A 14,309-nucleotide genomic window follows, 5' to 3' on the forward strand; every position below is an offset into this window, starting at 1 on the left:
GTTAAGTGCATGTGTCACCACACGCTAGGACCCAGGTTCAAGCTCTCTACCTGCGTGTGTGTGTGTGTGTGTGTGTGTGTGTGTGTGTGTGTGTGTGTTTGTGTGTGTTTGTGTGTGATGGGAGAGACTGAAGCAAGTACTACAGATGTCTCTCTGTTTCTCTTCCTCTCTGTCTCCTCTATGCCTCTCAACTTCTCTGTCTTATGTAATAGAGGAAAAGAATGAGGAGACTAGAGAAATGGCCTCCAGGAGCATCAAATTCATTGTGTAGACACTAAGCCCCAGTATTAACCCTGGTGGCAATTAAAATAAAAAATAATACAATAAAGAAAAAGTGTGGTCCGGGAGGATAAAGAAAGCATCAAACTCTCGAGCACGAGGTCCTGAGTTCAATCCCCGGCATCACATGTACCAGAGTGATGTCTGGCTCTTTCTCTCTCCTCTTATGTTTCTCATTAATAAATAAATAAAATATTTTTTTTTTAAAAAAAGACTATATGCTTGAGAAAAGTCTTCATATTTATTTGCCTCTTTACTAATTTTTATATGAATCTCTTAACATATGCATCTCAACATATGCATATCTCTTAACATATGTTCAGTACTTTTCATAAATAAATTTAAAAATCTTTAAAGTAAAATAAAATGAATAAAATATGTAATAAAACAATAGAGTATAAACTGAAGGGCTTTTTTTTTTTTTGGTAGAAACTAAAATGAGCCAAACGTGTCTTGGAGGGTTTGTATTTTTTCAGTTCTCCCAACCACCTCCCTCAGATCCACCCCCAACCTCCTTTGAACAGGAAAATGAATATGGAATATGTTTCTGCTTCAGAGAGACTAATGTGTGGATATTCTAGGTGGCATCTTTGGTAAAAGATTACTTTAGACCAACTATATCTAAAGGAGGGGAAGGGTTCTTCTCTCTCAGTGTCCTTCTTTCCATGAAATTTTCCTTAAATTTTGTTTTTCAGGCTTGAATTCCTTTGGAACAATAAAGATACAGCAGAAAACAGGGGCTCTCCTGTTCCTGAGGAAATAAAAATGACGTGTCAGCAATTTATTCATTACCACCGTGACCTCTGTATCCAGAACATTGTCAAGGAAAGAAGGTATGCATGGGTATGAGAGAATTCTAGGTGTTGTTTTTCAACTTAGCATTTTATCAATTTCTTTCTTAATTTTTTAATGAGAAAGAGTCCCAAGCACTGTTTTATCATATACAGTGCCAGGGACTGAATCCAGAGCCTCAGGCAAAACATGTGTTCTACCAGCTAAGACACCTTGCTGGTTACCAGCTAATTATATTTTAGATGATTGGTTTTGGTTTGTAACAGGTTAACTAACCAGGTTGCAGATAATGACATGTTACCAGAGCACTGCTCAGTTCAGGCTTATGGTGATACGGGGGATTGAACCTGGGACTTTGGAGCTTCAGGTATGAGAATCCATTTGTGTAATCATTATGCTATCTACCCTTCACCTCGACCTTATTTTTTCAACATACATGTAACAGTTATAATAGCTATAAGACAAAAAAATGACAATAGAATAGTTATAGGTCAATCTGTAATTTAAGAAACAGCATATAAAAGAGCTTTGATTTTTATGATTTTTAAATGTCATATAATTTCTGATATCCATATAAAATATGAAAACTTTAGAATGAATTAAAATGTAAGCTATTGACATTTATTCCAAGTTGGCCATTAGTATGTAAAAAAAAGAAATCAAATACATTAAATTTAGAAGTGATTCAATTTTATATTCCCCATATCCTCATGGTATGTCCTTTTATATTACTAAGGATGTTACTAAAAAAATTAAATGTTCTGGCTCCTAGTTAATTCTACTGCTTATTTTTCACCACAGTTCCCAATTGTCAGTCTGTGAGATAGTTCTGCTAATCCTCAAAGTTTGGTATATGCAGCAGGAAGTGAATAAACAAATATGATAGTGCCAGTGTTTTTTTTGTTTTTTTATTTTTTTTTATCGGAGCACTGTTCAGCTCTGGCTTGTGGTGGTGCAGAGGGTTGAACCTAAGACCCTTCGTGCCTCAGGCATGGAAGTCTTTTTGCATAATCGTTATGCTGTCTCCCCCACCCCACTGCCAATATTTTTGTCACAAAGAGGAAAATAAGACATCTGAAATTTGTACCAAGACAGGTGCTTTCATATTTATAATTGAAAATTATCATTCAGGATTATTTATCTGCATACTTTATCAACTATATTTCATTATAGGAGAAGGTAAGCTGGTATGGCTATTAAGTTGGTGAGGACTAATACTTGAATTCAAATTCTAAATCTGCCACTTACTACCTATATGACATTGGACACGGTCAAATCTCTAAACCTTAGTTTTCCTCTTTACAGTACCAGATTCTCGGGTCATTTGAATTAAATGACAAAAATTCTGTGATGGGCCTAGCCCAGTTTCTGGAGAAATTAAACAGTGAAGAGAAATTAGTCACCTGCCTGCCACTCAGCTGCCAAACACAAGTCTTCTCACAATGCCATCTATGGATAGTTTCAGCAATTTAAATATACCTTGTAAAATGAAAAAAAAAAAAAAAACTTACTTCATGTTGGGTCCACCAAATGAATTGGGATTGCTGTTCAGGAAGCAGAGCTTCTGCTGCCTGCCAGGCTTTGTAGACTATACAGTGCCATATTACCTGGTGCTCTCTCTTCTCTTTATACTTCTATTATCTTTATTTATTAGATAGAGATAGCCAGAAATCAAAAAGGGAGAGGGTGGCAGAGAGGGAGAGAGACACACACACACCTCCAGCCTTCCCCTTGTAGGTGGAAACTGGGGGCTGTAACCAGCATCCTTACGCATTGTAACATGTGCTTCCAACCATGTGCTCCACCACCCAGCCCCTTACTTTGGCAATCTCTACAACTCCATGGGCAATGGATATTGTTGCCTGATCAGTCACCAGGAAGTAAATATTATTCATAGTCCAAGGTAAAAAATATTAGGCTATAAAAATCAACATATAGGAAGAAAACTCATGCACAGGGTGTAATATTAAGACTTTTGTTCAAAGTGATGTTTTTAGTTGAAAAGCATAAATTAAAATATTGTTTCACTAAGTGAAATGCTTATGTTAAAAGATTATGTAGTGTGGTCCGGGAGGTGGCACAGTGGATAAAGCAATGACCTTTCAAGCACAAGGTCCTGAGTTCAATCCCCAGCAGCACATGTACCAGAGTGATGTCTGGTTCTTTCTCTGTCTTCTCCTATCTTTCTCTTTAATAAATAAATAAAATATTTGTAAAAGACTATATACTTGAGAAAAGTCTTCATATTTATTTACCTCTACTAATTTTCATATGAAACTCTTAACATATATGCATTGTGGTTCAATACTTTTCAATTTCTTGTCACCTATTTCTCATTTCATCTTCATTTTCATTTACTGTTTCCTTTTGTCAAGCACTTTAACTTTTAGAGCTTGACTAATGCTTGTGGACAGATTCCGATTACCACGTTTATAATGAAAATGTACCAAGTTCACTTAATTGGGGCGGGGGTTCCTGCATGTCTCTTGCCCTTGTTTATTTGATCATACCTAAATCACTGCATACTTGCATTAGATCAAATTTTAAATAATGATATAGATTCATAATCAGAGTACATTTAAAATCTTAAATTTGTATCAAGACAAATTTCTTATTTTTGCTTTCAAACGCAGCAAAATTCCTGGCAAATGTATCAATAAGACTTTCTAGACTGCTAAAAGCAAAAGAAAGACTGCTTGTGGGAACCATAGTAAACTGAAAATATAGTTTGATTTGAGTAGGCTCATTAAAAAACAGTCACTTCTGGGTGGGGGTAGATAGCATAATGGTTATGCAAAGAGACTCTCAGGCCTGAGGCTTCAAAGTCCCAGGTTCAAACCCCCCCCCCCCCCATACAACCATAAGGCAGAGCAGAGGAGTGCTCTGGTAAAAAAAAAAAAGTAATAATAAAAATAAAAAATTCTCAATTAAAAAAATAGTCACTTCTTAGGAATCTGTAAAGTATTATTCAATATTCCCAGAACAATGAAACTTACTATAATCAAGGCTATCATTTATAAAACACATAATAATCAGCTGTCTATAGAATGGATCTGATTATGAAAGGCCATGCTACTATAAAAAGGATATTCGTCAATGCATTTATATGTCATTTTTGTTCTTATCCAAGTGTTTCTGTTTTCACAAGCATTATTGGTATATCTCATTTTTCTCTCTTAGGTCTTTCTAGGGTCAGGTGAGTTATCAAACCCTTGAGAATAATTTCATTCCTGTCACCCTTTTAACTGCCATGCTGTCTTTTCCTATCTCTCCTGTTTTTCCTTACTTATCCTCTATCATACAGTGCTGAAACCAGATTTACAGAACATGTGGGTGAATCATTCCTTTGACACACAGGTGTGGTGCAAAGACTTCTGCTGGGACGTTTTGTGGCTGTGACCTGGTGAACTGGCTAATTGAAGTTGGCCTTGCCTCTGACCGTGGTGAAGCTGTAATATATGGAGACAGACTGGTACAAGGAGGAGTCATCCAACATATCACCAACGAATATGAATTTCGAGATGAGTACTTGTTTTACCGATTCCTTCAAAAGAGTCCTGAACAGAGTCCTCCGACTACTAATGCAAACACTTCCCCACAGGAAAGATATAAAGAAATTGAACATTCATCCCTGTCTCCTAAGACATAGATTATGAAGGAAAACCCCACAGGGAGTCATATTCCAGCCCCTGATTCTGTTACATTTTAACTGTGAGAACTTAAGCCAATGACAACCCCTTTGAAAACTTGTTGCCTCTTGTACAAAACTTGGTGTGTTCCTGTTCCATGAAAAATATCACATCTGTGTAATAAGATCCAGGAATCTGACTCAAGGAAAAAGAAGTGACCATCCCAAAAGTTAGTTATAATAAGTAATTACTCTAACTTAATGATGCCAGTATTTTAAAGAACTACTTCCTACAGCTGCTTGCCACAATTTCAAACTTAACATTCAATTTACTGTTCCTTTGATTTGCCAAATTTGGGAGTTGTACAGGTGACAGGAAATGAACCTTCAATTATGACAACATTGCACTTACTAATAGCACCTCCTAAATTTTTTAATAAATGTAATAAGGTGCCTTAGTATGATTTCTCATTTCCTTGAAAAACAAAACTAATCAAATCACTAATAATTAAAAAAAAAAAAATAGAGCTGATTCAAAATAAAAGGCTTTTTTTTAAGGTTCATGTTTTCTTGTTTTTCCATCCAAATACTAATCTATGGAAGGAATAAGAACCTCCATAAATATTACTGTCTCCAAATTCATCAACAAAAGTGCACTGTAATCTTTACCTTTGTACTACAAATAATAATTTAAGCAAATTCCTTTAAAGGTACTGCCAAGCATGTATCATGTCCGGTAGTCACACAAAGGAAAAGGCTAATTCTACTTTATCCCCTGCAGTAAAAAAAAAAAAAGAAGAAAAAACAGATAGGTGGGGCCAGGATACTAAAATTCTAACCCTAACATCCCACTTTTACATTTAGAATTTAGTTTCTTTATGTGTCCATGTATAAAAATCTATAAATCTGAAAATTACTAAATATTGTTCTCAGATAAGCTTTGTCTTTAGTAAAGTAAAAAAAAAAAAAAAAAAAAAAAGGTCTTTGGACCTTTAGCTAATTAGTAGGTGTCATTGCTGGTTTAGTTTATTTAAAACATGTTTCTCAAATATTTATTTATCTCGTACTTTCAGTGTTTCACACATAAAAGCCACTTAGAAGTAATTTATAGGGTTAGGCCACTGTCCTGTCAAGCCAACAACTAAGTAATTCTTCCTGCATGGAACCTAGTGTATTTAGCAAGTAACTTATGCTTTAGTATGTGATGTCAACCTATACCAATACTAACTTATGATTATGGAGTGCAGATGTTTTTCAGCAGAAAAGTCTTGCTGAGGAATTGTTTTTATATGACATTACAACCCTCTGGATGCTCAGGAGTCAAGCTTCGTGGCCGTACCAGAAGACAGAGTTGTAGCAGTTAGCATCTTGAGTCATATGCATGCAAGCAACTCAAACTCAAGTGGAGATTTTGTTTGTCATCTACAAGTTGTACGATATATCTGATGCTATTTGCACGAGGAATCGACTGCATCTTCTTCCTTGGAAGGCACTACAGGGATACTCTGGATCAAAATGATCTGCAGTTTCGGATAATGAAGGCTTTTAAGGAAAGTTTCTAGAATTAAAGATATGCTAGTTTTATTACAGGGAAATATTTGTAACTTTTACTCCTCACTGACAAAAGAAATTTCTCAATAAAGTACTTATTTTAACTTGTATTGTCTATGCTCTTTCTTTCTTTCTTTCTTTTTTTTTTTTCTCTCCAGGGTTATTGCTGGGCTCAGTGCCTGCACCATGAATCCACCGCTCCTGGAGGCTTTTTTCCCCCCTTTTGTTGCCTTTGTTGTTTTATCGTTTTGTTGTGATTATTATTGTTGTTGTTATTAATGTCATTGTTGTTGGATAGGACAGAGAGAAATGGAGAGAGGAGGGGAAGACAGAGAGGGGAGAGAAAGATAAACACCTGCAGACCTACTTCGTCGCCTGTGGAGTGACCCCCCTGTAGTTGGAGAGCCGGGGGCTCGAACCAGGATCCTTATACCGGTCCTTGCACTTCACGCCATGTGCACTTAATCTGCTGCACTACTGCCCAACTTCCTAGATGTCTTTTTTAAAAATATTTTATTCATTTACTCATTAGAAATATAGGACAGAGAAAGAACCAGACATCACTCTGAAATGTGCTGCTGGGAATCGAACTCAGGACCTCATGCTTGAGAGTCCAAAGCCCCATCATTGTGCCACCTCCTGGACCACTAGATGTCTTTTTAAAAAATACTTTTTAAATGGGTTTCCTGAGAGTTTTCTATTCTTCGTGACCCTATGGGACCTGTGTGCAGGACTTTGCTCAGTTAGGCATTCAGTAAGCATTTTATTAATGAACCAGCATTACATTAGAATCAACATTAATTAATCAACATTACATTAGAACCCTTTTCACATCTTCATGATGTTTAATACACAGGGTCACAGCTGGGAAAATGAGCTGATTTTCTTTTTTTTTTTTTTTCCTCCAGGGTTATTGCTGGGCTCGGTGCCTGCACCATGAATCCACCGCTCCTGGAGGCCATTTTTTCCCCCTTTTGTTGCCCTTGTTGTTGTAGCCTCGTTGTGGTTATTATTATTACCATTGTTGATGTTGTTTGTTGTTGGATAGGACAGAGAGAAATGGAGAGAGGAGGGGAAGACAGAGAGGGAGAGAGAAAGATAGACACCTGCAGACCTGTTTCACCGCCCGTGAAGCGACTCCCCTGCAGGTGGGGAGCCGGGGGCTCGAACCGGGATCCTTACGCCGGTCCCTGCGCTTTGCGCCACGTGCGCTTAACCCACTGCGCCACCGCCCGACTCCCATGAGCTGATTTTCTAATTAAACTATGTCACACGTATACTAATATATATTTTTTGGCTCATACTAATCCTTAGCATAGTTTATGCTAAATTACTCAGTGACTAATTCCATGCCTAATTTGTGCTTATACTTCAGTATTTTTAGTACAAAGTAAAGTGCATGTTTGCTATGCAGAATACAGCGCTTAGTGTTTGCTAATATATTAGATTTCTTGGCCCCGCTGCATCGAGGTAGTCAAAGGGTGTACCCTAACTGAAAACACAGTTGAAGATCTGAAATGTTATCAGCATTCTTCAGAAGACGTGACGATAAACGTCTAGAACTGATCTGAGAAACACCTGATGTAATTCATGAAGAAGAGAAAACCAGCCATGCTGTAGAGACTTTTTTGAGAAACTTTACAAGTAGGGACTAAAGTTCCTAAAAAGTGAAATGATACAAACAGAGGGGACAAACAGGCATGGTGAGGTACTGGGTACATTCAAGACTTTGAAAGAACAATGGCGGAAATGGAAGGTCGGATGTGGGCAGCTCAGAAAGATCTCGCTGGCATTTGTCAAGGACTGGAGCTTCATCTCAAGAACACTGAGTTTTTAAAAGAGCTTTAGTCTCAAGAATAAAAACTGAATAGTCTAATCTTTTTTTTATAAATATCTTTTATATTTTTATTTATTTATTCCCTTTTGTTGCCCTTGTTGTTTTATTGTTGTCATTGTTGTTGGATAGGACAGAGAGAAATGGAGAGGGGAGGGGGAAGACAGAGAGAGGGAGAGAAAGATAGACATCTGCAGACCTGTTTCACCGCTTGTGAAGTGACACCCCCTGCAGGTGGGGAGCCAGGGCTTGAACCAGGATCCTTATGCCAGTCCTTGTGCTTAGCACCACCTGCGCTTAACCCGCTGCACTACAGCCCAACTCCTGAATAGTCTAATCTTAAAAGCCAGCGGTTGGTGAAATAGCTCACTTAGGTAGTGCGTTGTCTTGATATGTGCAGGACCCTGGTTTGAGCCCGGCCCCACCGCATGGCAGAAGCTTGGATGCTGTGATCTCTCTCACTGTCTCCTCTAGCCTTCCTGTCTCTCTGTCTCAATAAATTAATTGATTAGTTAATTAAAATGAACAAAAGGCAGAGGAGATAGCATAGTGATATGGAGATAAAGAACAACACTAGGTACAGCTGAACATTTAAGTGCAGTGATTTAGGTGAAAGATTTAATTTATTTTTTTATTTAAGAAAGGAGACTAACAAAATCATAGGGTGGGGGGGTACAACTCCACACAATTCCCGCCACCCAATCTCCATATCCCACCCCCTTCCCCGATAGCTTTCCCATTCTCTATCCCTCTGGGAGCATGGACCCAGGGTCGTTGTGGGTTGCAGAAGGTGGAAGGTCTGGCTTCTGTAATTGCTTCCCCGCTGAACATGGGCGTTGACTGGTCGGTCCATACTCCCAGTCTGTCTCTCTCTTTCCCTAGTAGGGTGAGTCTCTGGGGAAGCGGAGCTCCAGGACGAATTGGTGGGGTCTTCAGTCCAGGGAAGCCTGGCCGGCATCCTGATGGCATCTGGAACCTGGTGGCTGAAAAGAGTTAACATACAAAGCCAAACAAATTGTTGAAGAATCATGGGCACAAAGGTTGGAATAGTGGAGAGGAAGTGTTAGGGAGGTACTCACTGCAAACTCTAGTGTACTTCTGCTTTCAGGTATGTATTTGCCCTAGTTTACGGATACCTGTGAACATATGCTCTATCTCCTGGAACCTGGTCTATATCTAGGTTTTGGGACTTTGTTAGAAAGTGAACCACCTAGGATGGAATTAGAGAATACTATTCTTCTTCTTCTAGCGTTTGCCAGAGAATATTATGAAAGGAAAGGTCTCGCCCGAGTGATGAAGCTGAAGGGTTGTCGTTCCACACCTGAAGTCTCTGGACACAGTCTGAAGTGAAGCGTGCTGGGGTGGCACTTGGTTTCCAGCAGTTGTTGTCGGTACTCAGGCCAGTTGCTCCTTCTCAGTCGCCATCTTGGCTCCGCCCCCTTTAAAAAAATTTTTAATGTATATTTATTCCTTTTTATTGCCCTTGTTGTTTTATTGTTGATGTCGTTTTTGTTGGCTAGGACAGAGAGAAATGGAGACAGGAGGGGAAGACAGAGGGGGAGAGAAAAATAGACAGCTGCAGACCTGTTTCACCACTTGTGAAGCGACTCCCCTGCAAGTGGGGAGCCTGGGCTCCAACTGGGATGCCGGTTCTTGCGCTTTGCGGCCACCTGCTCTTAACCCACTGCGCTACCGCCCAACTCCCTTAGGTGAAAGATTTTAACAGTCAGGTCTAGGGTGGTATCAAAGAAAAAGAAAGAAAATATACTGGCACCAGAAAGAGAAGGATGCAGAAAAAATAAATGATAGAGTAAAAATCTCACTGGTCATCTAAGTCTTAATAAAGAGCATGTCTGAGTTTAATAAAAGTGCATGCATTGAATACATAGTAGTAGGAATTAATGTATAAATCTAGAAGATTTTGATAGAGCTAGTTAATATTTGCTTATATATGGGGCTGGGCGGCAGCCACCCAATTAAGCATACATATTACTAAGCACAAGGGTTCGCGTCCCAGCTCCCCACCTGCAGAAGGTCTGCTTCAAAAATGGTGATGCAGGTCTGCAGTTGTCTATCTTTCTCTCCTTTTCTCTCTCTCCCCATCCTCCCTCAATTTCTCCCTGTCCTATTTAATAAAAAATTAGAAAGAAAAAAATAAAAAGGAAAAAAAATGGCCATCAGGAATGATGGATTCACAGTGCCAGCACTGAGCCTCAGCGACAACTATGGTGGCAATAAAAATAAAATAAAATAAGCTATACACAAAGAACCCACTACTCGAAGAAATATTTTATTAAGAAAATCTGTTTTATTATTATAACAGAAATTACATAATTATAATAAATTTAAGTTCATATATTATTTGATATTTTGATGGTTTTTGCAGCACTGAACACTGTGATTTCTTTAAAGATTTTATTTATTTATTAATGAGAAAGACAGGAGGAGAGAAAGAACCAGACATCACTCTGATACATGTGTTGTCAGAGATTGAACCCAGGACCTCATGCTTAAGAGTCCAATGCTTTATCCATTGTGCAGCTCCAAGACCACATGAATATTGTGATTTCAGAAGATATTATTGCTAAAAATTCAATAACACAAACCTGTTACCTAAAATAAAATTATCTGACTATCCCATAATCAGTGTGTTCAATTTCAATATTATTTTTTCTTGATATTTTAGCAAAGCAATATATAATTGTTAAGATATCACCTGAATACTATTAGAGAACAGTCAAATCTTAAACTAGATTTATGTCATCTACTAAGGAGACTTTGACAAGACTTGATTTATCTCATCACTAAGGGCTAATATTTGACCTATATATTCTAAGTTCATCCTTTGTAGACTCAGGGAAAAGATTAACAATCTTGTTCACATCAAATTGCTTGTTTTGAAGGATTGCTTCCATCTCTTTGAATAATTCTTTCTCCATTTTTCTCATGTTATCCAACATTGTTTTGGCTTTTTCCTAAACAATTGAAAAAATAAACATAAGTAAGCTCATCCACACACAAGTCTAGCCAAACTCCAACCCTCCTAGCTCTATTGACAATGCTCATTCTGGCTTCTACTTCTGAGACTTAGTTCCCTCTTCCTATTCTTAAGTTATAGAAGGAGTTAAGTTATCTATGGAAATTCGCTGTTCTATTATAAGTTGAGTTAATGTGTTAATCTCAATTATCAGGAAGGGTAGAGAGCATAATGCTTATGCAAGCTACTTCCTGAGGTTCCAAGATCCCAGGTTCCATACCCAATACCCAGCACCACCATAAGCCAGACCTGAGTAGTGCTCTGGTTAAAAAGAAAGAAAAAGGGGGTCGGGCAGAGTGCAGCGGGTTAAGCACACATGGCACAAAGCTCAAAGGACCAGCGTAAGGATCAAGGTTTGAGCCCCCAGGTCTCCACCTGCAGGGGGTCGCTTCATAGGCGATGAAGCAGGTCCGCAGGTATCTTTCTTTCTCTCCCCTTCTCTGTCTTCCCTCCTCTCTCCGTTTCTCTCTGTCCTATCCAACAACAATAACAAGAATAACAATAACCACAACAATGATAAAAAGCAACAAGGGCGACAAAAAGGGAAAAAATATCCTCCAGGAGCAGTGGATTTGTGGTGCAGGCACTGAGCCCCAGCAATAACCCTGGAGGCAAAAAAAAAAAAAAAAAGAAGAAGAAAAAGAGGAACAAAAGAAAGAGAGGAAAAAAGAGAAAAAAGCTATCAGTTTTTTTGTTTGTTTTTAAGTAGAAAAACAGAACGATCATGTAGAATTAGCCTATAGGAAAGAGATTAGGAGGCCTGGAAGGAAGCATTTCTTTCCTCCTCCTCCTCCTCCTCCTCCTCTTCCTCCTCCTCCTCCTCCTTCTTCTAAGATTTTACTTATGTATTAATGAGAAAGATAGGAGAGAGAGGAAGAACCAGACATTACTCTGGTACATGTGCTGCTGGGGACTGAACTCCGGACCTCATGCTTGAGAGTCCAATGCATTATCTATTGCTCCACCTCTCCGACCACTAGGAAGCATTTCATTATCATTGAAGAAAAATGAATCTTATATATTGCAGAAACAGGTCATCTCTTGGCAAAACAAGAGTCCCTGCTTCATAAATACCTGAAAATATATTCCAAGTAAATTTAAAAAGTAAATATAGTTTTCAAAAACATTAATACTGTGAAAAAAAAACAGAAGCTTTATTTATTGTAATGCAAAACAGCATTTGTCTGTGGGTAAGTAGTAGAAGAGAAAGGGAAGGCTGGATGGATATTATAAATGGATATTATAAAATGGATATTATAAAACCACCTGTTTGGGGACTGGGCGGTAGCGCAATGGGTTAAGCGCGCATGGTGGGAGGTGCAAGGACTAGCTTAAGGTTACCGGTTCCAGCCCCCCCCCCCCACTCCCCACCTGCAGGGGAGTCGCTTCACAATGGGTGAAGCAAGTCTGCAGGAGTCTGTCTTTCTCTTCTCTCTGTCTTCCCCTCCTCTCTCCATTTCTCTCTGTCCTATCAATAACAACAATGGTAAACAGTAAGGGCAACAAAAGGGAAAAAATAGCCTCCAGGAGCAGTGGCACTGAGTCCCAGCAATAACACTGGAGGCAAAAAAAAAAAAATTGTTCATGTATCTATCTGTCAAAATACATATCTGCTTATTTCTGGAAATGAGATTTGGGGCATGTTAATCTTCTAAAGTTTTCAACTTTAAGATAACAAGTATTTATCACTTTAAGTCCAATTCATTCATGTCTATAGAATATTAAGTCACTTTCAATTACAATTAATCTGAGGCCAAGGTCCAATTGGTGACATAACAAAAACAAACAAACAAAAAAACCCTCACAGAACCTGCAAGAATGAGAGTTTCTGAGTTCTATCTCCAGCACTTCATGTGGCAAAGCAATCACATCTGGTTTCCTACCTTTCTTTTGTTTTCTCACTCTGATTAATAAATAAGTCTTAATTTTAGAAGTTAATCTGAGGGAGCTGGGCAGTAGCGCAGCGGTTAAGCACAGGTGGTGCAAAGCACAAGGACCAGCATAAGGATCCTGATTCAAGCCCCTGGTTCCCCACCTGCAGGGGAGTCACTTCACAGGCTGTGAAGCAGATCTGCAGGTGTCTCTCTCTCTCCTCCTGTCTTCCCTTCCTCTCTCCATTTCTCTCTGTCCTATCCAACAACAACAACATCAATAACAACAATAATTACAACGATAAAACAAGGGCAACAAAAGGGAATAAATAAATAATAAAATATTTTTTTAAAAAGTTAATCTGAAACTGTATGATTAGGAACATTATACTGTCTCCTAGGGGGTTACAATTTCTGGTGTGGGATAACTTATGAATCAAGTTCCTTAAACTCTCTTAGTCTTAGTAAAATATAGATAACAGTGCCTATTTCATACAGTAGTTAACTGAAAATGAAGGAAACCTAGTGTTTGTTGTAATAGTAAGTGCTTAGTAACTGTTAGTTATTATTATGTTGAATATACTAAATTTCTCTAAAAGATTCACTATGTATCTTTATTTGAGAAAGAGACAGACTATACCAGAGTATCACTCTGGCACATGCAATACCAGGAATTGAACTCAAGACCTCATGCTTGAGAGCCTAGTGCCTTAACTACTGCACCACTCACCAAGCTTCAGTGCACATTCGTTAAAAAAAACATTTATTTTACTTATTTCCTATAAAAGTGAGAAGCCAAAGCACCTAGACATGCATACTAGGAGCTGTCCTGGGAACTTCACACATACAAATGTCGCCTCTACCAGCTGAGCAGTTTTTCAGGTTACCGACTACACATTCTTTTTATTATTATTTATTTATTCCCTTTTGTTGCCCTTTTTTTTATTGTTGTAGGCATTATTGTTGTTGCTACTGATGTCGTCGTTGTTGGCTAGGACAGAGAGAAATGAAGAGAGGAAGACAGAGAGGGGGAGAGAAAGACAGACACCTGCAGACCTGCTTCACTGCTTGTGAAGAGACTCCCCTGCAGGTGGGGAGTCGGGGGCTCCAACCCGGATCCTTACGCAGGTCCTTGCACTTTGTGCCATGTGCACTTAACCCACTGCACTACTCCCGATCACACATTCTTAATCACTATCCTTAAACAAAGAAATCTAAGCATTTAAAATATTTTAAAATCTACAGCCTAGGTGGCGGCAAAGTAGATAAAGCATTGAATTCTCAAGCATGAGGTCCTGGATTTTGTCCCTGGTATTT

General features: G+C 38.6%; 2 protein-coding genes across 5 annotated transcripts in view; one reads left to right on the plus strand and one right to left on the minus strand.

Moving 5' to 3' along the window:
- GPR155 (G protein-coupled receptor 155) overlaps window positions 1-6,358 on the plus strand; it is a 58,362-nt gene extending 52,004 nt beyond the window's left edge. For all 3 annotated transcript variants that reach the window (XM_060177679.1, XM_007537524.3, XM_016194513.2), the window contains 2 exons: window positions 975-1,112; window positions 4,429-6,358. In XM_060177679.1, coding sequence (XP_060033662.1) covers window positions 975-1,112; window positions 4,429-4,720 — 430 coding nt within the window. In that variant the 3' untranslated portion in view covers window positions 4,721-6,358. The remainder of the gene's footprint in view (window positions 1-974; window positions 1,113-4,428) is intronic.
- SCRN3 (secernin 3) overlaps window positions 1-14,309 on the minus strand; it is a 302,935-nt gene that overhangs the window by 270,074 nt on the left and 18,552 nt on the right. The window contains exon 6 of one of the 2 annotated variants that reach the window (XR_009545926.1): window positions 9,755-11,059. Coding sequence is in view for 1 of the 2 variants with exons in the window: in XM_007537527.3 (XP_007537589.2) it covers window positions 10,889-11,059 (171 nt within the window). In the remaining variant the exon portion in view is untranslated. Of the gene's footprint in view, window positions 1-9,531; window positions 11,060-14,309 lie in introns of those variants that run through there. The other variant, XM_007537527.3, reaches the window with a different exon arrangement.

Source organism: Erinaceus europaeus, chromosome 18, assembly GCF_950295315.1.
Source record: "Erinaceus europaeus chromosome 18, mEriEur2.1, whole genome shotgun sequence".
NCBI classification, from domain to species: Eukaryota; Metazoa; Chordata; class Mammalia; order Eulipotyphla; family Erinaceidae; genus Erinaceus; species Erinaceus europaeus.